Raw genomic sequence first — 24,952 nt, 5'->3', positions numbered from 1 at the left:
TAGGTCTTCTGCATTGTACTCTGATTTTTCTGAAAATTTAGAATTTTATTCTAGGAACAGTATACAAGGCCACATTTAATTTTCTTTTTTTTTTAAGTTGTTTTTTAGGGGAGTGGGAGTGGGGGGAGGTCATAGCCTGCAATGCTCAGGGGTTACTCCTGGCTCTGTAGTCAGGAAGGAATCATTCCTGGTGGTGCTGGGGGAACCATATGGGATGCTGGAGACTGAACCCAGGTTGTGGCCGTGTGCAAGGCAAGCGCCCTATCCACTCTACTCTCTCTCTGGCCCCATATTTAATATCTTTAGCATGCTTAATATAAAATTTATTGATAAATACAAGTTGTCAAAATATTTTCAGATATTTGCAATTACTGTGTAAGGTAACAGCCACTTAAAGCTTACATTTTTCTGTTCTTTTTTAGAGTACGTCAGTTTATAGAAATGGTGAATGGTACAGATAGTGAAGTACGATGTTTGGGAGGCCGAAGTCCAAAATCTCAAGACAGTTATCCTGTTAGTCCTCGACCTTTTAGTAGTCCAAGTATGAGCCCCAGCCATGGAATGAATATCCATAATTTAGCATCAGGCAAAGGAAATACTGCACATTTTTCCGGTGAGATTCAGTATTACATTATCTTATCTTTCCTTCTTTAACAACAGCTAAATTTCTAAAATTCTAGACTTTTTTTTTTTTGGTAGTTGTTGGACACATCTGTATACTTGATCTCAAGATGTTTTCGTTTCCAAGCATGTGTTTATTTTCAGACAAAAGTCATAATTAAATCGGGATACCCCAAATGTAAAATAATAATCAGAAATCATTGTTGCAATTCCAGGAAGAAGGCAAATCTTAAAAAGAAAAGGCCAGCATGGCCAGACCCTGTGGCAGGACGGGGTGGGGGGCGGGCCTTGGGTCCCTGGGAGGTGATGATAGCTCGTGAGGAGTGAGCAAAGGCCATAGTAAATCAAATGTTACGAGGGGTGATAATTAAGGTTCATGCGTATCTTTATGTCCTTCCAAAGAAGGGATCCACGTGTGTACAGTTTAAGTGGCCCGTTGACCCTCCAGTGGTCCCCATTTCATTCATATAGGAGTGGGTGGGATTCCGTAGCCGAGGCGAGGGGGTCCCTGCGCGCTCATGATGCTGGGGCCACAGGGCCACTTGGGTCATCTTTGGGAGCCTTGTGCTGCTGGAGGTTTAGCCTGGGGCCTCCTGCCCGCTGGCCGGGTGGTGCTGTGACCGTATGTGTTCTCGGCCCCAGGTTGTGTAATACAAAATCAGAGCGAGTACCTTATCGATGACCTAATAATAACTTCACACGCTTCTTATTCATCTTCTCCCTCTCCCTCCCCCCCACACACAGGTTTTGAAAGTTGTAGTAATGGTGTAATATCAAACAAAGCACATCAATCATATTGTCACAGTAAACACCAGTCATCTAATTTGAATGTACCAGAACTGAACAGTATAAATATGTCAAGATCACAGCAGATTAATAACTTCACCAGGTAAGTGCTTTCCCTAGCTTTTGCGTTACTGTAAGCAACCTAATTATAAGTCTGTCACAATTTGTGTAATTTTGAAAAATGTGACTTACCATTTTGTTCCTATACCCCTAGATAATAAGAATAGGTGGGGGTGAAGTTCTTCCGAGCGTTTCCATTTTCTGAGGCATATGTCAGCTTCTTGTTGCTTCTTCCTCTGTGCGCCCTATTTACCGGGGTTTTGAGGTCCAAACCAAGACTCAGCTTGCTTATCTTCCTGCAGTAGATTTCTACAGATAGTGACAAATATCATTTATTATGTTTCCAAGCTAAGTGACAAGAGCATTTAAATGCTGGTTAATATGTATACACCCAGTTTCTCTTGGAAAGGATGTAACTTTTAGGTGTAATGTACAAAAGTTGCCTTTTCAGTTCCAAACACTTAAGTTTAGAGTGAGTCTCCATCTCTAAGTAACTTGCTCCTAACAAATAGTTTGTCATTTGGTGAACATGTATGTAGCATGCAAGTAGTATCGAGGACCTTGTCAAACAGTGCATCATCTCTGGTGAGCTCTGGGAAAAGATAGCTATACCAGAGGATGGTGATTCTTGAAGTACCCAGGAATAATACTCATGAAATGCAAATCGTTTGAATTGATACCAGCGGAGGATAGTGAATTTCTTAGGAATTCAACTAGTCCCAGTTTTATAGCATCTAAATCTCAGTTTGGTTCATAACCAGTGAAATCATAGCCTCTTTTCTTTCCATAGAAGTTGTGAATAGGGACCGAGAAGTAGTCCAGCAGGTAGGGCGTTTGCCTTGCACGCTGCCAACCCAGTTTCAATCCCCAGCATTCTATTCTGGTCCCCTAGAGCACCACCAGGAGGAACTCCTGAGTGCAGAGCCAGGAAGAACCCCTGAGCATCACCTAATGTGACCTAAAAAGAAAAAAAAATAGTTGTGGATAAATTTTAAATCTGTTTGATGTTGGATTGGTCATAAAACATGATTTGGTAGGTCACACTGCGTTTTGAGGGTATCGTTGGTGCAGCAGTTTCTTACTCGAGGAGAGAGAATCTTAATCTTGTCAGATGTAATCTAGTGGAAATGAAATTCTGAAGCAAGGAGTCTTACATACAAATCTATATTCACAAATTTGGAGATAATCGGAATGTTCAGGTTATCTTTCACAAGTCAGCAAGTTTTCTGAATGGCATTACACGGTACAGGTGATTAAAAGGCCTGCACAAGTGTTGTGAGATATGGACAGTAGATGTATCTCCTGCTGTGGAGGTCGAAGTAGTGATGATGCCCTAGAGAAGCAGGGTAGCAGATTGTACAAGCTGCTGTTTCCAACAGTTTAGACAAGCTTTTCGAACTTGATGCAGTGTATTACAGGAGTACTTCACTGTTGAAAAGGGTTCTGCCATTGCTCGAGGGTAGGACTGCAGTTGTGGGTTTTCTCTTTAAATACTCTTCTCAGGCCAGGAAATTGCTAAAGACTTTTCTCCTACCTGACTGAGTTCAGGGAAGCAAGCTGAAGGGCAGGGGTGATGACACCGCATCCTGCTCAGAGTGCAGGCTGGAGGAGAAGGAAGGAACCTGAAACAGCCTGAAATTGTTCAGTGGCAGCAGTTATTTTGTATATGGTAATGGCTTTCCCTTCAAGGGTATTGTAGGCAAACACGGTAGGTATTAACTGTTACAACCATTTTACAGATGTAAAGCTGACTATCGGAAAAGTAAAAGATTTTTTTTAAAGGAACAATAATTTGTAGCTAGTAAGTTGCAGAGCTGAGACTACTTCCCAGGAGTTTGCACTTCCAAACTGGTGTCCTTCGGTCTGTTGCCCCTCACTGCAGTGTTCTTCCCTCTAATCCTCTTCCTCCTCCCCACTCCTCCCCCTCCTCCCCCTCCTCCTCTCCCCCCTCCTCCCCCCTCCCCCTCCCCCTCCTCCCCCCTCCCCCTCCCCCTCCTCTTCCTCCTCCTCCCCCCTCCCCCTCCCCCTCCCCCTCCTCCTCCTCCTCCTCCTTCTCCTCCTCCTCCTCCTCCTCCTCCTCCTCCTCCTCCTCCTCCTCCTCCTCCTTCTTCTTCTTTCTGATTCCTGTTCAAAGTTGTAAAATTCAAGTCCAGATGTTACCTCTCCCAGGGTGTTTTCTGAGATCAGTCTTAGCAAATGTGTGTCACTCCTTGTGATTTCACTTTCCTCAGAGGTGGATTCTCTGTAATACAACGACTGAGCTTTTTATGGTACTCACTACTGGAGAGCAGAAGCTATTTTACTATATTTAGCATTTAACACGGAATATGGCTCAGAGGCTCTTCGTATGTGTTGAAGGGCAGAGTCCTCTGAAATATACTGAATTGTCAAAGCAGTTTATTGTATCCGGAGCACTGAAAGCTGTGAATGTGTGGTTTCCGTAAAATGAAACATTACTTTTTAAACTTCGATTTTTTTTTTGGTCAATTCTCTAAGCTTATCAAGGTTATTCGCAAGCTTTTGTGAATGACACAGAACCCCAGGCCCATCGCACCTCCCCAAGCTTTTCTCTATGTTTCTGTGTCTTGTCACTTGATCAGTTTCATTCACCGAAGTGCACTTCCACATGCCCTTACACACATACACACACTTCAAGTCACGCACTCCAAGATGTGGTTACTTTTGATAGTGTTATGCAGAGAGTGCTTTGCTAATATGTACTTAGTGGGGCTTTGGGGGGGTTTTTCGCACTTCTACTGAAGTTACATTTATTTTTTAAATTGACATTTTTAATTTAAATAAATTAAATTCTAAAAGTTGACCTTTTCTCATTGTTGAAATAATGATACTAGGGTGGTTTTTTTTTTACGTTTATTTAAAAATGCTTTTGTAATGAGAAAGGATTTTTACTTAAATAGGTCCTGTATTTTTATGAAGTATTTGCTTCTGGACTGAATCATTGCCTAGCTCCTCAGAGGAGACCTTTATTTACTTTCTGTATTTTAATTGGGGGTGGGGCAGTGGCATAGTGTGCTACAACACAGTGTTGGTTGGGGGGGGCTACTTCTGTCCCTTTGCTAGGCAGTTGTTCCCTGGTCCTCCTCCTTGCAGAGTTTGAGCTCAAACCTTGGAGACACTAAAAATTAAATAATATAGGGCTGGAGCAATAGTCCAGTGGGGAGGGCGTTTGCCTCGCACGCAGCTGACCTGGGTTTAGTCCCCAGCATCCCATATTATCCCCAAGCACTACCAGGAGTAATTCCCAAATGCATAGCCTGAGGTAACCCCTGGGCATCTCCAGGTGTGACCCCAAAAAGCAAAATACTACTACTACTACTATTACTACTAATAATAATAATAAGTAGAGTCTGTGGATCTGAAGGGAAGGGCGTATTTGACAGCTTTGCTTATTGACAAACAGTTGTTCATTTCATCTACATGGAATGAGTAAAATCTGGAAACAGCCTAAGCATCCAGACAACAGTTGAAAAATTAAGAATCAACAAAATGCTTTAGAATTTTTAGCTGATAAGAATTATTAGCCGATGGCAAGTCTGTATATTTGGTATTGTTGGGGCAAGGTAGGAGAGGATGAGACTGAGCAGCTTTAAAAGTTACTTGCCTTTTGAAAAGTGTATATTTTTAAATGAGGACAAATGCCAAGATTTAAAAAAAAATACAGTATAGAAACAAGTTTAATATAAGGGCAGAAATGAAAGATTGTGACACCGAAATGGGTCTGCAGTGGTATTTCTAGCATTAGCTTGTTTTGAGGGTCAGGTCATTCCCCTCCATACTGAAAATGAAGGATGAGATGGGAATGAGCAGTTTTGGGGCAGAAACTGACACGGGACGAAGTATGTCTTGATATATGATTTTTCAGTTTATACAAATTCATAAACCCCGAATGTGCTTTTCTCCTTTTATCTCCAGGAGTTTTGCTTTGAAATTAGCTATATATTTGGCTTTGAATACAACATTCCAGATTTAACTAAATACCTTTCTTGCAGATTCTGTTGCCTTATGAAGTCAGTTTATAAGTAGGCTACCTAGTTGAGTAGTAATTTATTTTAAACTGAGCTGCAAGTGTGATATTTCTAAAATTAGGTTTGTTTTTTCATTTTCAGTAATGATGTAGACATGGAAACAGATCACTACTCCAATGGAGTTGGAGAAACGTCATCCAATGGTTTCCTAAATGGTAGCTCTAAACATGACCACGAAATGGAAGATTGTGACACCGAAATGGGTCTGCAGTGATATTTCTTACATTTTTTAATTAAAAAATGATGGCTCCAAGGTTATGTTTTCACTTGTACTGATTCACAGCTGATGAGCAGAAATCTAAAGTTGTCTGTGCCATTGGATTTGACATGACATTCTCTTAACTTTCTTGTAAGAGCTGGTTGCTAGAGAGAACCTTCTGGAGTTAAGTGTTAGAACTGTTTGGTGCTGGATTTTTTCTTTTTTGTTTTTTGGCTCGACTTCGGCACTGTGATAAAGTGCAACAGGACTCTTAGTGCGACATGCCCCAGAGGCTGTGTAAAATTGAGGATAGGGAGAGGGAGAGTTCGCATTCCACACCATAGCCTTTGAAGCTCAAATGAGAAGAGATGATTTTATAAATTCTGTTCAGACTCTATTTAACGTGAATATATTTGACTTTTTAGTTCAGAGCCTCTTTATGTATGACCCTTCTCCGACCCTCGCAGGTTATGTGACTGAAAAAGACATCCACATGTCTGATTTTACTTTATTGGCAGTTTGTGTAGTAAACTGTATTATAAAAAAAACAAACCATTCACAAACTTGCCCATCAATTGGAATTAAGATTATTGAAGCATATAAGTTTTTATTTGTAGAATTCCACAATGTTAAATTTTTTTAGTATTTGAAGTTCAAAGGTATTATTAACTTTGTTAGATTACATATTGGAAACTATTCAGTTACTTTTCTCATACAAATTATCTTGTTATTAAGGATTATGTGCTACAGTTTGGTGTGATTTCGCTTTTTTTAATCAAGGAGTATGAATTGTAAGGCAGCCTATTCTTTATTTTATCTGATATCAGCACACTAAACATTTCCAGTATAATTAAAGCTTTGCTCTAAGAGTATAAGTTCCAAAGCTAGATAACCTGGATTTGAATTCTGCAACTGCCACTTACTAGCTTTTACTTAAGGACAAGTTACTTACAAACTCTGTGCCTCAGTTTCTTCATCTGTAAAATGGGTATAATCATAGCCAACTGTGTCATCCTCAAGATAAATGAGCTAATCTGAAAAACTATTAGCACAAAGTACCTAATAAATATTAATTCATATAGTTACATTACAAACCAGTGTTTATGGCTAATCGAGATACAGAGTAGATCCTTGACGAACATTTTGTTCAACGTTCTCTTTATAACAGTGTGGAGGGGAAGGAGGGATACCTACTGATAGTGAATGGAATGACAATACGAGAGGACCTGATTTTGTTCTAGGATGTTTTACTTAGCCTCACAGTTTCCAGGAACCCACTGTGATGAGAATCTCTATATACTGTTAAAAATTGTTTTTGAAGTAGTCTTTTATCTGAAAGCTAAATAACTTGTGATTCACTTAATATGGCATTTCTATGATTTATTGTAATCATTTAACTTCGAGGAATTACTTTGTCTCTGTTCTGGGTCAGTGTAGTCTTGAGACAGTTTTTTTCTCTTTTTTTTTTATGTTGCTTTGTGTAATATTAGAGATTTGAGCTTAACTTTTATTTTCCCCTGACTTATAACTCCAACCTAAGAGGTACTTTTGAGACCTAATAAGTGTATCTTTAATTTGTAAAATTCTATATTTAATAAAATAAATCTGTTAAGATAAAGTACTAGTGCTTATGAAATGTGAGGTACAGAATGTCTAAGAAAGGTGTCTCTGTCTCCCCGCTGTGCGCTCTTCAGTCAGGTAGTAAGATACTTGTTTTTGCTTACAGAAGTGGATTCCAGTCAGTTAAGACGCCAGTTGTGTGGAGGAAGTCAGGCTGCCATTGAAAGAATGATCCACTTTGGAAGAGAACTGCAAGCGATGAGTGAACAGCTGAGGAGAGAATGTGGCAAAAACACAGCAAATAAAAAAATGTTGAAAGTAAGTTTGCTTCCCCTTGAAGAACTAGAAATAATGTCACTGTAGCTAAAATGTTGATTGAAATACAGAGCAGTGCTGGCCATCCTTGTTGGGCAGTTGGACACTGACTCACGTGGGAGAAGGCAGATCCTTGGTGGGCTGGGGAGTTCTGTGCTCCTGGATGACTTAGCAGGTTGTGGGCTGGATGACTTTGCCTTCCGAGTCTTCATCAGCCAGAAGATATTATCAGTTGACTTTTTTTTTTTTTTTGCTTTTTTTGCTTTTGGGGGTCACACCCAGCAATGCTCAGGGGTTACTCCTGCCTCTACACTCAGGAATGACTCCTGGCGGTGCTCAGGGGACCATATAGGATGCTGGGGATCCAACCTGGGTAGGCCACGTACAAGGCAAATGTCCTGCCCACTGTGCTATCTATCCAGGGAGTCTTAGTCTTATTTTACTTATCTTACTTTCTTAGTCTTATTTTCTGAGCTGCAAATTTGGCAGAAGATTTATTAGAAGAAATGAGTGTGTTTAAATTCTTTTTTTTTCTCTTGGTTTTTGGGCGATACCTGGCTGTGCCCAGGGCTTACTCCTGGCTTTGTTCTCAGAGTTCACTCCAGGTGGAACCATATGCGTGCCGGGAATCAAACCCTGGAAGACTTCGTGTAAGGCAAACACTTCCGCCCATAAACTATGAATTTGAGCTATTTTTTACTTTGGTACACCTTGTTCAGATTCGCAGTAAGCTGGCTGTAATGCACATGTCACTTATATGATGGTGAGGAGTGAACATCTAAGGTTATACAATGTTTGGGGGTGGCTTTCCGCCATTCTGTAAGCTGCTAGCCACCAGAGGGGCCGCCGCTGAAGCCAGACGGGCCAGTTAGAGTTGCCACAGTGGCCAATTTGCTCACATGTGCGAGTGGTCCCTGGCATGCAAACAAAAACCAAACACCTAAAGGAAAGCATTATAGTCAAGTGTGGAGATGTTAGGCCCCTTTGAAAGTGATTTTGCATATTCAATCAAGTCCCACCAGTCCTGTGAACCTAGGAAACATTAACATTAAAGAAATAAAACAAAACAACCAGCATAGGATGAGCTCCAAGTTGATTTCGCACTTCCCCTGAACGTTGTTTAAAAGAGAGGTATATTTAGTGCTCCTGAGTCTGATAATGGCATCTGGGGGTGCGGGGGGAGGGGGGGCGGGGAGCAGCAGCCTGCTGTCCCTTCCTGTCCCAAAAAGAGAGGGCACCGAGCGGCATCCTTGGTGGTGTAGGGAGCTGGCACGCGGGCACGGCACCTGCTGTCACACTGCCCCCTCGCCAGGGTGTTCCGTGTGGCTCTGTGGGGCCAGGCGGGTTTGTCCTCAGGTGCTGCCTCCACCCGACTTGTGATGCCGTGTTTTCCTGGAAGCACAGCTCGATTATAGCAGTCACCCCAAGTCTCCAGACTGTTAAATAGTGATGGAGAGAAATGAATAAATTCAATAATTACACTTGGCGTTGCTCCGGAGGGAGGCCCAGGAGCCACTGGCCAGCCCAGTTTATGGTTCACTGTGGTACATCGCTCCGGCTGGGGGCAGTGTTTGGGGAGGAGGACGTGGCATTCAGACTCAGGACCCCGATTGCTGGGCTTCCTCCTTGGACCCTAGCAACTGTTTAAAAGTTAAATCAGAATATCATTTATTCAGAAAATGGCTGTCATTTTCCCCTAATAACAACCGAGTTCCCTGAGGGTTTTTATTGATTTTTCTCCCCTTTTATGCAACCAAAATTAATTCACTCAAAAATAATCGTTGACTTTTTTGAAAATTACAGAAAATAACTTCTTCATAATACTCTTCTGGGGGCCAGGGAGATAGCTCAGAAGGCTAAAAGCTTGGGTTCAAGCACCATGGAAATAGGCCTCAGTTAGCACTGGGTGTGGCCCCACAACCGCACCCGCCATAAAAGCACAAAGCTGATGCTCAGGACTTACTCTTGGGTTTGCGCACTCCTGGCGATGCTCAGGGGAACCATATGGGGTACAAGGGATCAGTCTGGGGCGGGCATTACACGGAAAGCTCCCTGCCCACCGTACCAACTCTCCAGCTCCTCAAAGCCCCTTTTGATTCAGTGTATATCTAGAATAGAGGCTGGAGGGAGTACAAGAGGTAGGGCATGGGACTTGCATAGGACTGACCTAGATTTGGCCCCCAACACCCCGGATGGTCCCCTGAGTCGGGAGTGAGTACTGAGCCCTGCAGAGCCTCACAACAAAAACCAAAGAAAAGTATTTATCCAAAAGGAGAAGTGGGATATACCTTTAGAAGTGGGTGAGAGATGTCGGTACCTTTCGATGCGTAAGAGAATGGAATCATGAAGTGATTGTATAGTTTTGCTTTGAAAATGAAAGTTCAGCTTAGTAAGCATTTTTTTTAAATACCCAGATATTTTTACTTTTCACAATTTCTTTAATGCTCGGTTGAAAAAGGAGGTGAGCTGTTTTATGAAACCTACCTTTCATTTGCTCTGTTGCTGCCCCACGTCCTGTGGTCTCTGGAAAACTCACCTACGTCAGTGGGAGAAGCAGGGAGAGAGACCAGAGCCTAGAGCATCTTTTTCTTGGCATGAAAATAGGGTTAAGTTCACAAGAGCCACCTTCGAAAGGTCTTGGACAGGATGTCCCTGTACTCTGAGAACTATTGTTTAGGTGTTTGTGAATGCAAAATGCTTTTTTAAAATTCATAATTTTGACACCCAAACATCTGTTTTCTTGTTAAACTTGATACAAAGTAAGCATGATGGATTATTTATATATGCCACATGTGGTGCCTTTTAAAAAAAAAAAAGGCTTTTCTACCCCTTAAGCACATCCCTGGCTCCTATGCCTTTGAAAATTAAAGATTTTACTCTTTCTTACTGCGCATGGATTCCCATTTGTTTGAAGCTCAGAAAGTGACATTCCAGGCCTGCCTCTGGATGGTTCTTGGTTATATGTTGAGTAATGTGAAGGAGAAGCTCATCTTCTTCATCTAAAGAATGTAAATGGCTGTGACTTTTGCCCCTCTGACCTCTAACCAGATACCAGCTACTTTGAGACTTGAACATTGAGTTCACCTTACCGTTCCCTAAGTGCATCTTGGCCCAGACAGGTAAAATGAGAAACTGAACTTACTTTAGTGTGCTTGAAGAATAATGCTAGAGAATTTTTGAGGGCGACGTAGGAAAAAACGGTGCCATCATTTAGAATGTATCCCTTTTCCTTCACTTCAGGTCTCATGCTCATCCTCTGGGGCTTTCTTTTTCCCCCCTGGTCTTTGTCTTTTATTTCTTTTACTGTTTCCCCCCCTCTACCTACCCCCCCCACCCCCACCCCCCGTTTTGGTGGGAGTTCAAGGCTTGTCTGCCATTGGCTCCCCAGAGAGCTACCTGAACTGCTTCACTTGGTGAGCAGCCACTTACTGGTCAGATCCCGCCTTTGTGACCAGGCACTGCAGTCAGCTCTGTGGAGAGTCAGGTGCAGATGAGTAGCCTCGGCCCGCAAAGACCATCTCATCTAGTCCTCGAACCAAGTAAGCACTTGAGCACGGATCCACATTTGTCTTGCAGGGGAGAGAGTAGGGTTCTCAGTGCCACACCTGGGAGTCCTGGCAGGGAAGAGGTGGGGACGCAGGGCACACTACGGCTCAGATCCGCTCCCTCGCACTTGCAGGAGGATGTACAAGCACCTCAACATGAGCTCTCCGCTACAGAGTGGAAGCAGAATTGGTCCCACTGAGGGGATGTCTGGGCTGGAGCGAAAGCACAGCGGGTACGGCATTTGCCTTGTACGCAACCGACCCGGGTTTGATTCCTTCATCCCTCTTGGAGAACCCGGCAGGCTATTTGACAGTATCCCGCCCACATGGCAGAGCCTGGCAAGCTCCCCGTGGTGTATTCGATATGCCAAAAACAGTAACAACAAATCTCACAATGGAGACGGACGTTACTGGTGCCCGCTCGAGCAAATCGATGAACATCGGGAGGACCGTGCTACAGTGAGGGGCTGTCTGGATGTCTGGCATAGCCACGCAAGGCGGCAGGACTGTTTATGTCAGAGGCAGACAGACGAACACCCAGTGTTCCCCTTAAGAATGACTGCACAGCTCAGCCTCCCGGGTGCTGTCCCCCTCACCAGGGAGAGGCCCCCTCTGGGTGGGAAAGGTGGGGAGCAGTCGTGGTGGCCAGGAAGCCCCGTTTCCACTCTCAGAGCACGAGGGAGCTGGATAATGAGCAGCTAGACCTAAGAAATACTGTTGAGGAGTTTCACTGTTCCACAGCTTAGTAATCAGCATTTTGGTAGCATTCTTAACAGAAGATGCCGATTGCCATTTCCTCAGTACCTCTCTGTGGGTGCCCGCCAAGGTGGCAGGGTAGCCTATATCTCTGGATCTTTAACTCTAGGTTAGAGAACTGACTTCTGGCAGACTAGAAAAGATCAGTTACTGAGAGAGTCAGCTGCATTTCATGTAGGTCAGTCCTACCCCGCTCCCTTATAATACCTACATACGAACAGGCCCTTTGAGAGGGTAGGATTTGCCAAAGCCATTTCCTCGCTGCTGGTGGCAGGTTGATTGTGGTATGTGCAACATACCAACAACATGTTAGAAGTTTGCGAGGACTGTGAATGTTACATTATGAACGTGCGTGGGTATCTTGATGACCTTTTTGTTTTGTTTTGGGGTCACAGCCGGTGATGCTCAGGGGTTACTTCTGGCTCTGCACTCACGAATCACTCCTAGCAGTGCTTGGGGCTCTGGGGTGCTGGGGATTGAACCTTGGTTGGTCACGAAACAAGGCAAGTGCCTTACCTGCTGTACTATCTCTCTAGCCCTGATGGCATTTTTAGACTCCTAAAGGCAGCCTGTTCAACATTTTGTGCAGTTTGAGATGACATCGAATGAGTTTATACAATTCCCCTGTCTGTTTAAAAAAAAAAAAAGAAGAAGAAGAAGCAAAAACAAGTATGCTGGCTGGGTCAGTTCAGATAGTGATATTAAATTGTAAAAGAAAGCATCTAGTGATGGGTCTTCCCATCCCACAAGAATTTTTTTTTTAATTTTTAACCTTTTTTTGGGGGGTAGGGAGATTATTCTATATATGTTGTCGGTTTGAGGGCCTGTTACAAGAAAAATGAAAACTGACTGACACAAAAGCTAGTTTGTGTGACATATAGTCAAAGTCGTGGGGGATAAAAGGGTTTAAATATTAGTGTAGTGCCATATCTAACTCCCCTACTTGTAACCACGATGATCATAGAAGACTTTAGTTAAACAATAAAATTGCTGTTTCGACAGGATGCATTCAGTTTACTAGCTTATTCGGATCCTTGGAACAGCCCAGTTGGAAATCAGCTTGACCCGATTCAGAGAGAACCTGTGTGCTCAGCTCTGAACAGTGCAATATTAGGTGAGTAAGGCCAGAAATGCGACTGGTAACTTGATTGGGTATTTGGTAAAAGCTTAAAGATGACGTGTCTCTTTTTTGGTTAGTTGGTTGGTTGGGGCCCACACCCTCTGGTGATGGGACTCCTCCCAGAGGCAGGGATCGGGTCCCTGACTTGGCACCAAAGCATATGTGCTCGCCCTCAGCTCTCTGCCCGGCCTGGTTTCTGCCTTTTGATACTTTAACGTTTAATACACAGGAAGCTCCCTCCTTATTTAAATGTAGACCAAATGGAATTCTGCATTGCCCCTGAATGGAATTAGAGCAGCAGCACCTTAGGGTGCATCAGAGGCTGTTTGGAGAGCTGCTGTGCTTGTGCCCGGAGCAGGTCTGACCTGATGGCTGCTCTAGTCCTGTCATCGTCTTGCCCCACGGAGCCCCCAGGTGACCTGGGCTCTGGCCCCTGACCAATTCTTTAGGTCTTGTGTTTTCTCTCTTGATTTTCGGGCCACACCTAGCAGTGCTCAGGGATCGCTCCCGGCAGCCTCAGGGGACCACATGTGATGCTAAGGATCAAACCTGGGTTAGTGTGTGCAAGGCCAGTGCCCTGGCCACACTCCTAGCTCTCTGGCCTCTTAGGGTCAGATTCTGTCTGCATAAAGTTAGGCATACCATTGTTATCAGCACATGCCTTCTCCGAACAACAAGAATGGACGAGGAGGAATAAAGCAGTTTATTTTTTGTTTCTCTTTCTTTGGCCCACACTCAGCAGTGCTCAGGGCATACTCCTGCTCTGCATGGAAACCGGAATTTGCTGGTTGCCCTGACTGCTCGCTGCTCCTAGGGGCAGCTTTCACGAGAGTGCGATTATGAAATTGAATTGCTGAACAAATAACTATTTGCTCAGTGTGTTTATTTACACACACACACACACACACACACACACACACACACTATAGGGTTGAGTTTACTTAAAACTCATGGGCAAATTTTTGAAAAGGTGATTTTTTTTTTATCCGACTTTCGAAGGTATTTTTTGGGATAAACAGGATTCCTATCTGAAAGGTTTGATTCCTTTACATGTTTTGTATGATTTTAGGCAGATTAGGGCAGTGCAGCGAGGGGCCAAGTTACACAGCATTAGACAGGGAGACCCATAATGTGGGTCCGGGTTCATGTGGCTGCAGTGTAAAGCAATGTACTGAGTCATATTTGAACTTTAGTTTCTTTGTCCTTTTAAAAATGTTAATCCATCTTATTTTGAGGCCTAAAGCTGAAGTGTTGAAAAATTTAGTTACTTCTGTTGGTAAAAATAGAACTTGGTGGTATTGTTGGAATTGTAGGGTAGGTCATTTATTATAATTGTATTTTGGAAATTCCATCATACATAATCATGAATCTAACTTAATTCCATCATAGGTAATCATGAAACTAATTTACTTAAATTTTGTATTTAAGTAATGACTTGAAAATTGGCATTTTAATCTTGGGTTCATTAAATACAAGATACATATATTCTTACATGTAGTGCTATAGTGCTTGTATTTCACTTAATCCCCGTTATTCATCGATTTATTTGAGCGGGTGCCAGTAACGTCTCCATTCATCCCGGTTGCGTGCTAGCGTAGCCCAATGGTATGTTCGTTTTAGGAACATGCAGAGCCTCAAACCGATCATTTAGGGTCTTGACGAAGAAGTCTGACCATCTTGTAGGTGGGCGTCCACGTGATCTTTTGATGTCCCGTGGAATCCAATCAGTAATTGCTCTAGTCCAGCGGTTGTCTGTAAACCTCATTACATGTCCAGCCCATCTGATTTTTGATGTCTTGGCAAATGAGACAGCGTCCCTGGTTCTTGAGCGTTGACGAAGATCAGAACTCCGGATTCTATCTCTCATTTGAGTGAATCGTGATATTCCAAGCATAGTTCTTTCGATTCCTCTTTGAGATACCCGAATAGCATTCTCAATGCTTAATTATCCAATTAAATATCTTAAATATCCAACCCGCACGGCAGAGCCTGGCAAGCTATCCGTGGTCTATGCCAAATAGACCAAATTGATATGCCAAATCCAGTAATAAATGGATCTCATTTCCCTAACCCTGAGTATGCTTGTATTTATTACACTAAAAATTGACAAATCAGATCCCTAAATTGCAATGAGTGTATACTGCGCATATTTGGAAATCGTGCCGAATTAGTCATATATAAGTAGCAGTTACTATATATTTGTAATTCCTGTGAGTTTACTACAAAAACATAAAGATGCTCAGAACCAGTTTTTAATCAAAGCACCATAAGCCTGGGAGCAAGAACCTTGATGAGACATTTGTAAAATTGTGGGGGGCTGGAGCAGTAGCATAGTGGGTAGGACGTTTGCCTTGCACGCAGCCGACCTGGGTTTGATTCCCAGCATCCCATATGATCCCCTGAGCACTGCCAGGGGTAATTCCTGAGTGCAGAATTGCTGGGTGTGACCCAAAAAGCAAAAAAAAAAGTTTCCTTTTCAAATGTTCAAATGTTATTGCCTGGTAAGTTGATTTTTTTATAAAAATTTAAATGCTCGTGATAGAACTACATGAGGCAGAGTAAGCTTAAGTCAGTTAAATGTACCGAAACACCAAAATTTAGCTGAATTGTTTCTTGCCAAAGAACAGCCTTTGCTTAATTTTAATCCAAAGGACACTTTTCAAGCCATATTCTCTCACTTATTTTTCTTGCAATCTTAACTATTTTTAGCCCCTTTTTTATGTTCTCTTGTACCTTCTTCAGTTCCTAAACTTTCTACCCTCTTATTTTTGAGTCCTCCCTCCTGGGACTCCTGCGAGCGAAAGGGAAGCTTGGAATCACACAACTTTTTAGCCATGTGGGTTGCTGAACCCAGTGGTGTATCACAGCTGCCCTTTGTCACTGTGCTGACCAAGACGTGTCTTTGCAAGTTAAAGTAGGGATTTGTCACACAAGGAGAAGTTGCCAGCTCCACTCCTCTTGATCTCCTTTACCATTGTTTTCTTGTTGATACTTAACATTTGTATTGTACTACTACAAAAGCCTGCCAGGTTTCTGGTATGTATGGTCCTGAAAGTTATTTATCAGTTACAAATTACCCTCCAATTCTGGCGTTTGCCTTGCACGCAGCCAACATGGCCGACCCAAGTTCGATTCCTCCGCCCCTCTCGGAGAGCCCGGCAAGCTACCGAGAGTATCTCGCCCTCACGGCAGAGCCTGGCAAGCTCCCCATGACGTATCCGATATGCCAAACACAGTAACAACAAAGTCTCCAATGGAGACGTGACTGGGCCCGCTCGAGCAAGTGATCATATACTAAAAATAAATAAATAAAACACTTCTCCCTTATTTCTTTTGTTTTATAATAATAATTATTATTAACAGAAGAGGGCTGGAGTGATAGCACAGCAGGTAGGGCGTTTGCCTTGCACGCAGCCAACATGGCCGACCCGAGTTCGATTCCTCCGCCCCTCTCGGAGAGCCCAGCAAGCTACTGAGAGTATCTCGCCCGCACAGCAGAGCCTGGCAAGCTCCCCATGATGTATTCGATATGCCAAACACAGTAACAACAAAGTCTCCAATGGAGGGAGACGTTACTGGGCCTGCTCGAGCAAACCGAGGAACAACGGGAGGGCCTTTACCTTTACCTTACCTACTAAACTCAATCAGCCCAAATAAATATTCCCAAGTGCTTTGGCACGATTAGCCTCATTTGGGTCCTCTCTCCAGATTGGTAGTGTTCATCAGTGAAACTTTTAATGAAAATCTGGAATTTTCCTTCATTGATATCAGTTGGCCTTGAACACACCGAAGAAAAATGCTGATACTCCTTGCTTCCCACTATAATACAAGAATATAAATATTCCCTGTTGTATAGAGGTTATGTGTATCTAACATTTTGTTTGGGTGGGATTTTGGTGTATTTTTATTTATTTTTTTTTTGCGTTTTGGGTCACACCCAACGATGCTCAGGGGTTAGTCCTGGCTCTGCACTCAGGAATGACTCCTGGTAGTGCTGGGCACCATATGGGATGCCAGGGATCAAACCCGGGTCGGCTGCATGCAAGGCAAAAGCCCTGCCGCTGTACTATTGCTCCGGCCCATGGGTGGGATTTTGATTTGGGGCCACACCCAGCGGTGTTCAAGGATCACTCCTGGTGGAACTTGAGGGATCCTATGGGGTGTTGGGGAGTGACCACCGAGTCAGCCGTATGCAAAGCAAGTTTTTTTTCTCTACTGTACTGCCTTTCTAGCCAGAGTCTCTTTAAGATTTTTCAAATCCTGCAAGAATACCTAGTACTCATATTATCCTGTCATAACATTTTCTAGAGTGTTACCCATTTGCTTAGAAAGTGTTAAGTAATTTTCTAAGTAATGAGTTTGAGTTTTGTTGTCCTTTCTCCTAAGTGCCTTGCTAATTGCTCTTTCCATTTTAAACCCTTTTTCCTCAGAAACCCACAATCTGCCAAAGCAACCTCCACTTGCCCTCGCAATGGGACAGGCCACACAATGTCTGGGACTGATGGCTCGATCAGGAATTGGATCTTGCGCCTTTGCCACAGTGGAAGACTACCTACATTAGCTATGCATTATGGAGCTCACACTTATATTGTGGCATAGAGTCAACATGGAAGTAGACCAGCTCTGCTGATTTGAAACTTAGATTTTTTAATTATGTACTGGGGACAGGTTTTTGTCGCTTTACATTGCTTCCTAGTTTACAGCATGATGCAAATGATTTTCTAACTTAGGGTTAGGAGAAATTGTTTTCCATCTTTAACCTCTTAGTTGTCTAAGAGTTAAAATATTACTGAACTTCAGACGTTCAAATTGATCATCACAAATCCTTTAAACAATTACCTAAAAGAAACCAAAAAATCCTGCCTTCTTTGTTGGGGGGGAGAGGGGAAGGAAATGGAACAAGTTGTGTTTGTGTTAGCATGTGGGTGATGTAAAAACTTCTAATTGGGAGATGTTCCGACCCCCGCTCCCATACAAGCATTCAATCAGTGTAACTTGCAAAATGCATAAACATCCGACAGTTTGAATTTATAGTGTTGATGGAAGAAATCATTTTTAATGTGTACTGTAAAACTTGAAATACTCAGGAGCTGAGTGAATATGTTTGTTGCTACTTACAATCCCGACCTGTTAGTCCCAGTAGTTCTGTTTTAACATGGTCTTTTTCAACCTTGTTTCCTGTTTCACTACAGACGATTTCTGTTCTAGACTCACAAGTTTAACTGTTGTATTATAACAGTATTACATGTCAACAGTGTGGTTATGACCTTTATTTATATAAAACCAAATATTTAGTCAATTTACCGTGTCTTAATTTAATCTTTGTACACCTTCCATTTTTAAGTGCTTAAATGAGTACTATATTGCAATAAAAATGTAGTGATATAATTAACCAGCCATTAAAAATTTACTTCTACAGATAACTAGAGTGTCAATTGAGTTTATATATCAGGTTAACCTCACTGCATAAATATATTTAGCTCAAGGCTGCCATTCGTATTATTGGCCTCCTTAGAGTTGAACTTGATAGGGTGGTAAAGGTAAAGGTAAAGGCCCTCCCGTTGATCGTCGATTTGCTCGAGCGGGCCCAGTAACGTCTCCATTGGAGACTTTGTTGTTACTGTGTCTGGCATATCGAATACTCTCGGTAGCTTGCCGGGCTCTCCGAGAGGGGCGGAGGAATCGAACTCGGGTCGGCCATGTTGGCCGCGTATAAGGCAAACGCCCTACCGCTGTGCTTGATAGGGTGACATAGGAAAAATATAATATCCTTGTTTTCCTGATTTGTCCAGCATGGTGTAGTAAAGCAAACCTCCCAACTGGTTAAAAGTACGAAGTTGTGGGGCTGGAGAGACAGTAATGGGGCTAAGGTGCCTTGCCTAGCACGCAGCTGCGACCGTGGTTTCAATCCTGGCACTGCATGTGGCCCTGAACAGGGGTGGGCGCAGCCCAGTAGTCAAGGAACTGTTCTTTGACATGTAGTGAGGCAGTTGACAATGTTAATGCACTGAGGCACGAACCTTCTTTAAAAGAACAGCATCTCTGCCGGCCGTGCGCTTCCTTACAAGTTCTAACAACCATCTTTGAGGGCTGCAGCTGAAAACGCTTCCTAGATTCTTTTATTCTTGCCACGTAACAGGACTGTGGTTAGTGGTGCAAGCTATTCCAGAACTCCCCAAGGCATCATTAAAGATGAAAATAGCTTCAAATACAGTTAAAATAACTCTTTGAGGTGATTTGTAAATGGTTTATTAAATTTGTACCAAAAAAAATTACCCTCTAAATGAATAAGTCCTAAAATACAAAGTACTCGGTACTCTTTTTAACTTTACTTCTTAGAAGTTTTCATCCTTCTGACCATCCACCGTCTTTTAAACCTCTTGGCATTTTGTTTTTTCTGGGTTCCTAGAATAAAAGTTTCGTGTAGTATGAGTATCAGATACAAAATTCCCAAGAAAGCAGTTTTTTTAAACAAAGCTAAAAGATTCTCTACTTAAAATATCGAAGCCAAGAGATTAAGACGCAGGAGACCTTACCCCAAGTGTTATTCAGAAAATGCGCTGCAGCTTTTTTCACAGGTAACCTCTTGTTCTCAAGAGACAGGAACTTATTTACTAGAAAAGACAATTATTAATCGTTGGTCTTATATGTAGGAAACGGTGAAATAAAAAAAAGTTGGCAGGAAATTACCGGTGGTCCTGTTGGTTCCTGGGCCATACAGTGAGTTCTGTATGAAGGCCTGGGCGGCCTGTTGCCTTGAATCTCTCAGCTCTTGGTCTTTGAGCCTTACAGCCACGTAGCTTTTATTATGGCTGGTGAACAATACAAAAGGTCAGAAGGAGTGAAGTTAGCAACATGCTTATTCTCTTTGGGGGGGTGGGGAGTTGGGCTTAGGGGCTTCCACGATACTCAGGGTGATACTTTGCCAACCAGGCCCACAGTTCAGGGCTAGCGCCCCCAGAGAGCACTGCTCAGCCAGTGCTCGGGGTCTCCAGGGCTACGTGTGGTGATGCTGGGGATTCAGCCTGGGTTACGCATGCCTTGCACTCCCTGACCCCTCCCTGTACTATTTCCCCGGCTCCCTAACATGCTTATTTTCCAAATAAAATATTTGTCAGTTGTCTAAAATAGTGAAAAGAAGATTCTAATTTTGTATATGCACAGATAATGAATAAAACAAATTACAGGGCTGCAATATAAAAAACCGACTAATGTTTTATTTATAACTACTAGGATGAATTAAGTTTTAAGGATGATTCAGTGTGAAATTACTACTAGCTATTTTCCCAGGTAACCAGTAAATTTACCTCAAAAAAGTCACTTTTAATTTCATTAAGAAAAGAACTTCTTACCCAACAGCCTGTACTTTCTGCACTTTTGCTTTCTTGGATCCACTTCCTTTCTCACATTCTTCACTTTTCTTCTGCAAATCAACTAGAAAAAATATTTCTAATTAGCATTTATGCACCAAAAAAAAAGCCAAACATCTACTGAGGCTCCCTTTAAATATCCCCTATGCACCAACCGCAACCTTTATTTGTAATAAAGGGAAAACGTTCAAGCTAAACTTAGCATGCCTACTCGCATGCTTTTTCAGAGAACTGCAAAAATCTGCAAATGTCCTTGACACACGAGAAGTTTAATTTAAAAATTAAAATAGCGCATACCTTCTTTCAACTTTCCTGGTGACTTCTTTAAGCTAACAAAGAACAATAGAAAAAAAAATGGTCTGGAATGGCAGTAAATCACTCAACAATTTCATCTCATTTTACAAATAACAGGTGTCCTATCTCCCACGCCCCCATACCCCACATCCTCAAAGCTTGCTCTGATACCTGAGCTTAGTTTGGAAAGATAAAAAGGAAATGTACCACTAAACATACTCTGGTTACCTCAATAACGTACTTGGAAAAGCTCTTTCACTGAAATTTTGTGAGCCTAGATAAAAGATACCACGCTAAACTAAAAAAGCAATTAAGAGGCCAGGAGAATCTAGACGTTTCCATGAAATAGGAACCAGGAACGGTGGAAGGCACCTGTGGATTAGTGTCTGCTACAGTCCACTGCAGGCCACCTTTCAAAGCCCTTTAATTCCCAGCCATCTGCCCTGGTGTTAACAGCTGCACAGCAGTTCACTGAAGGAACGCAGAAAGCAGCCGGGAATCCACAGAACAGGAGCCAAAGACAGACAAACGGATCATTTCTTTCTCCTTCCCCACCTAATCTACGCCACCTGTCCACCCCGGACACACCTCCCGCTGCTGCTGCTCATTTACCAAGTGCCATGTTGTGCCATGTTCTCGGCTCTGTGGATTTGCATCCAAGTCGGTACCAGTCAAGGCATCACTTACCTGGTGGTCTGCGGGGCAGCGATTAACTTCTCTAGGATGGCGTCTGGAAGGAGTTTCCTTTTCTGTTAGGGCATCAAAAAAAAAAAAAAGACATTCATGACAACCTTACTGTCAAATCTCTGCTTTTAGGGGCTGGAGCGACAGTCCCAACAGGTAAGGTGCGTGCCTTACACCGGGTAGGCCAGGAAGGATACCCGAGCATCACGGGATGATCAAAACACCGCCCCCAACCCCAGTTCTGATTTTAAGGCCAGCCCTACATCCCGGCTGCTCTGGGGACCAATTCCTGCAGCCCAGAGGCCAGCGCGTCGGGCAGCAGAGCCACCCTACAGCTCGTGCAGCTCAGCCTTTGTCGCCTGGAGGGTCATGCCAGGCCCGCCAACGTCTCATCCCGTCTCATCCCGGCGGGGCTGTCTGGTCCAGGGCGAACCCCTGCACCTTTCCCTTGGCACGGGCGCAATTTCAGGCCCCCTCCCCAAAACGGGGGGGGGGGTGTCCTGCCAATTTGGGTGTGATGGGTGCAACTCAGTAAATTTTAGCTCCCTGGGGGAGGAGCAAGGGCAAACCAAAAGTTACCCAACAGAAAGGGAGCAGGGGAGATGAATGAAGAAAGGGGGTGTGAAATGGGAGGGACCAGCAGGAGGACCCCTGCGGGTACGGGGGCCCTGGAGGGAGCCGCGGGAATGGCCGGGGATGAGATCCACCAGCACGCACAATTCTAAACACCACCGGTGTGGGGGGGTGCATTCCCTAAAAAAGGGGTGCTTCCTCGTGGCTCCCCCACTGAGCATCTGCAAAAGGGGGCACGGCAGCAGTCCTGGCGTGCCGTTCGGATGGCGGAGGCCAAGGAGCAGCAGCAGCGGGAGGTGTGTCCGGGGTGGACAGGCCACTGGAGAGGTGCAGGTGGACACAGTTCCATCGGCCCGTCCTAAGTGGGGATTTTTTTTTTCCAGAACCCGCCCCCGCCCTCATCACCTTCTGCTCGATGAAGAGCTCCTCCCGGCGCTTCCGCTTCTCCTTGAGGAGGGTCTTGTCCCTGGGAGGAAAGACGCAGTGAGAGGTGGGCGCGGGGGGCGGGCGGGCGACCCCCCGGCCGGCCCCCGGGCTCCGCACCTGCGCACCGTCTCCCGCACCCGCCGCTCCTCGGCCCGCGCCTCCAGCTGCGCGCTGGCGAACGTCAGCTCCTCGGGGGCCTCGTCGTCCGCGTCGTCCTCGTCCCCCTCCGGCGGCTCGGCGGCCGCGCCGCTGCTCGACTGCCCGAGCAGCACGCCGTGCTCCGCCTCCTCCTCCGACGCGGGCTGGTCCTCGTCCACCATCGCCGACGCCCGGGCGCGGGACGCGCGCGGCCGGAGCTGCACCATGGCCCCCGCGCAGCGGCAGCCCCGCGTGACCTCTGACTCGGAAGCGGCTCGCCCGCCAAGGAGGGCGGCGACGCGCGGAGAGCAAGCGCCGGGGCCTTCATCGCCCCCTGCAGGCCTGGAGGCGCAATGAACTGCGGGGTGGTGGCGGGGGGGGGGGGGGGGGGGGGAAGGGGGACGGGCCCCGAGGGAGCCCACGGCCGGTGAGGGAGGCAGCGCGTTTCAGGAAAGGGCGTGGCCAGAAGGAAAATGGGCGTGGCCGAAGGGGGAAAGTGGGCGGGGAGTGAGCGAGTTTCCCTCTCGCTGGCGAATCCCGTCCGTTTATGCAACAGAATCATCTGGAGTGACGCCAGTTCGCCAGTGTTTGTCGAGTGGAGGACATGCGCACCGGAGACTGAACTTTGGTGACTTTCAGTTTAGCTGTCACCGAGGAGATCCTAGCCCGACTAGTATCCAGGGTCCAGCTTGCCGGTGGGGACCTCCACAGTCTGCATTCTGACCAGCTCCATCTCCCCAGTGGAGTCCCCACCCTAGGCACATCTCCCACTGCTGCTGCTCCTTTGTCTCTGCCATGCAAATGGCACGGGAGGGCCGCTGCAGTTTGCAGATGCTGAGTGTGTGGGAGCTATGAGGAAGCACCTCTTTCTTATGAAATGCACCCCGGGTGTTGTTTAGATTTGTGTGGATCTCAAACCCACCCCACTCGCCATTCCCGCTGCTGCCTCCACTCCTGCAGGTGTCTTCCTGCTGAGCACAACTCGCCCTTCTTACGCCCCCTTTCCTCACCTTCCCTTGCTGTAGGCTCCTCTTCTGTTTGATAACATTTGTTTGGCCTTGCTCTTCCCGCAGGGAACTTAGATTTATTGAGCTGCACCCATCAACAGTGCTCCCGAGGCACACCCAATTCCATCAGGCACTCCTAATCCTATATTGCTTTTCTCTATCTTTTATGTCCTTTGCATGGTTTAGCAATGTCCTTTTTTGTATAAACACAGAAAGACAGTTACTGCTATGCTTTTGTAACTTGGGAGTCAATTGACTCGGAATAATGTTTACTCCTGGGTATCCGTCATATTTACTTGAGTTAAGCTTCAGTTGCTCTTACTTCCTAACACCCCCAAAAGGAGGGTCCCAGCAAGGGACTGGGATGGAACCCGGGCAAGCTGTAAGCTACCCTGGCATCAAAAAGGGATGGGCTAAGCACATAAGAAGTATAAGTTAAGAGCACGGTCATGGAACAAACTCTATCGTGACCCAAAAAGGAATAATTGAATAAGGACCCTGCTAGGGTTAAGAAAGACTATATAGAGAGATGCCCATAGGAAAAGCTACCCTTTAAGCTTAATATCTCTCTTACTGTGTTCATACAGAATGACTAGAAATATTAGAAGTAAATTTAATATGATCATTTAAAAGGATTACTAGCTAAGAAAAGGTGAAAGCAATAGTCCTTAGATGGAATTCCACCCTTGAGCGGATCTCCTAGTAACCTGGAGTGCTGACCCCGCAGATGAGATTTTTGTCCTTGAGTTAATCTCCTAGAAGAACTTCCCCTGAAGGAGGGACTTTTACATCTGTTTATTGTTATGACAATGTTCAGCCCCACCTATGTGTACCCCCACTCTTCATTATTTCTATATAACTAACACTGTAAGACTTGAATAAACCCAATCAGCCTGTGGCCCGGTTCCTTCATTTGTCCATCGCTGTTGACTGGCCAGGGGAACTGAAGACACCCACACGTTGAACTCACACCTTCTATTCCTCATATTCTGCACCACAATTGATGGCTAAACCGTGCTGCAGTCTCCAGGGAAAGACCCAAGTTGTAGTCATCATTTTATATCGTGCAGTTATTATTATTTTCTTGTGTCTCAGTTGTGGTCAGTAAATACCACACTGAGTAGTGCTCCCTCCCACGCATTTTGATGTCTTGGGTTCCAGGGATCCGGCCTGGGGCTCTACACATGCCCTGCACTTGCTCTTCCACAAAGCTACACTCGGTCTCACCTCGTATTTTGTATTTCTGATTCTCCTTCCTATCTTCTCTGACTTACAATCCACTGCTAATTTATGGACAATGAAATAACGAGATGATGAAACACAAAACCTAAAAATGCTACTGGAACCAAAGGTACGGATGGGAGGAACTGCCCAGAACAGCCAGAGCTATCTGGACCTTGGTCAGAGAGAAATTACAAAATCAAAATAAAATCAGACTCAGATAGTACGCTG

General features: G+C 44.6%; 2 protein-coding genes across 2 annotated transcripts in view; one reads left to right on the top strand and one right to left on the bottom strand.

The window, feature by feature from the left end:
* RANBP9 (RAN binding protein 9) overlaps positions 1 to 18,307 on the top strand; it is an 88,331-nt gene extending 70,024 nt beyond the window's left edge. Inside the window, exons 9-14 of the mRNA XM_056132422.1 lie at positions 423 to 613; positions 1,366 to 1,510; positions 5,595 to 5,716; positions 7,439 to 7,590; positions 12,891 to 13,002; positions 17,439 to 18,307. Coding sequence (XP_055988397.1) covers positions 423 to 613; positions 1,366 to 1,510; positions 5,595 to 5,716; positions 7,439 to 7,590; positions 12,891 to 13,002; positions 17,439 to 17,569 — 853 coding nt within the window. The 3' untranslated portion in view covers positions 17,570 to 18,307. The remainder of the gene's footprint in view (positions 1 to 422; positions 614 to 1,365; positions 1,511 to 5,594; positions 5,717 to 7,438; positions 7,591 to 12,890; positions 13,003 to 17,438) is intronic.
* Positions 18,308 to 19,240: 933 nt separating this feature from the next.
* On the bottom strand, positions 19,241 to 22,774 carry NOL7 (nucleolar protein 7). The gene is made up of 8 exons (XM_056132398.1): positions 22,473 to 22,774; positions 22,335 to 22,395; positions 21,360 to 21,421; positions 20,676 to 20,707; positions 20,361 to 20,442; positions 19,699 to 19,820; positions 19,545 to 19,622; positions 19,241 to 19,413 (listed from the first exon to the last, which is right to left on the bottom strand). The coding sequence occupies exons 1-8, from the start codon at positions 22,718 to 22,720 to the stop codon at positions 19,337 to 19,339; spliced, it is 762 nt and encodes a 253-aa protein (XP_055988373.1). The 5' UTR covers positions 22,721 to 22,774; the 3' UTR covers positions 19,241 to 19,336.
* Between the last annotated feature and the right edge of the window lie 2,178 nt (positions 22,775 to 24,952).

Source organism: Sorex fumeus, unplaced genomic scaffold (assembly GCF_029834395.1).
Source record: "Sorex fumeus unplaced genomic scaffold, SorFum_2.1 ptg000094l, whole genome shotgun sequence".
NCBI classification, from domain to species: domain Eukaryota; kingdom Metazoa; phylum Chordata; class Mammalia; order Eulipotyphla; family Soricidae; genus Sorex; species Sorex fumeus.
Note: the sequence above shows the minus strand (reverse complement) of the source record. Positions and strands in the feature narration are given on the sequence as shown.

What these genes read in the sequence shown, in the direction of transcription:
- NOL7 (XM_056132398.1), bottom strand. Translation starts at nt 22,720, where the DNA reads ATGGTGCAGCTCCGGCCGCGCGCGTCCCGCGCCCGGGCGTCGGCGATG. An exon ending in GCTGCCCCGCAGACCACCAG is followed by an intron (nt 20,708 to 21,359) that starts GTAAGTGATGCC and finishes GTTCTTTGTTAG; the next exon opens with CTTAAAGAAGTCACCAGGAA. An exon ending in CAGAAAGTACAGGCTGTTGG is followed by an intron (nt 19,821 to 20,360) that starts GTAAGAAGTTCT and finishes ATTGTTCACCAG; the next exon opens with CCATAATAAAAGCTACGTGG.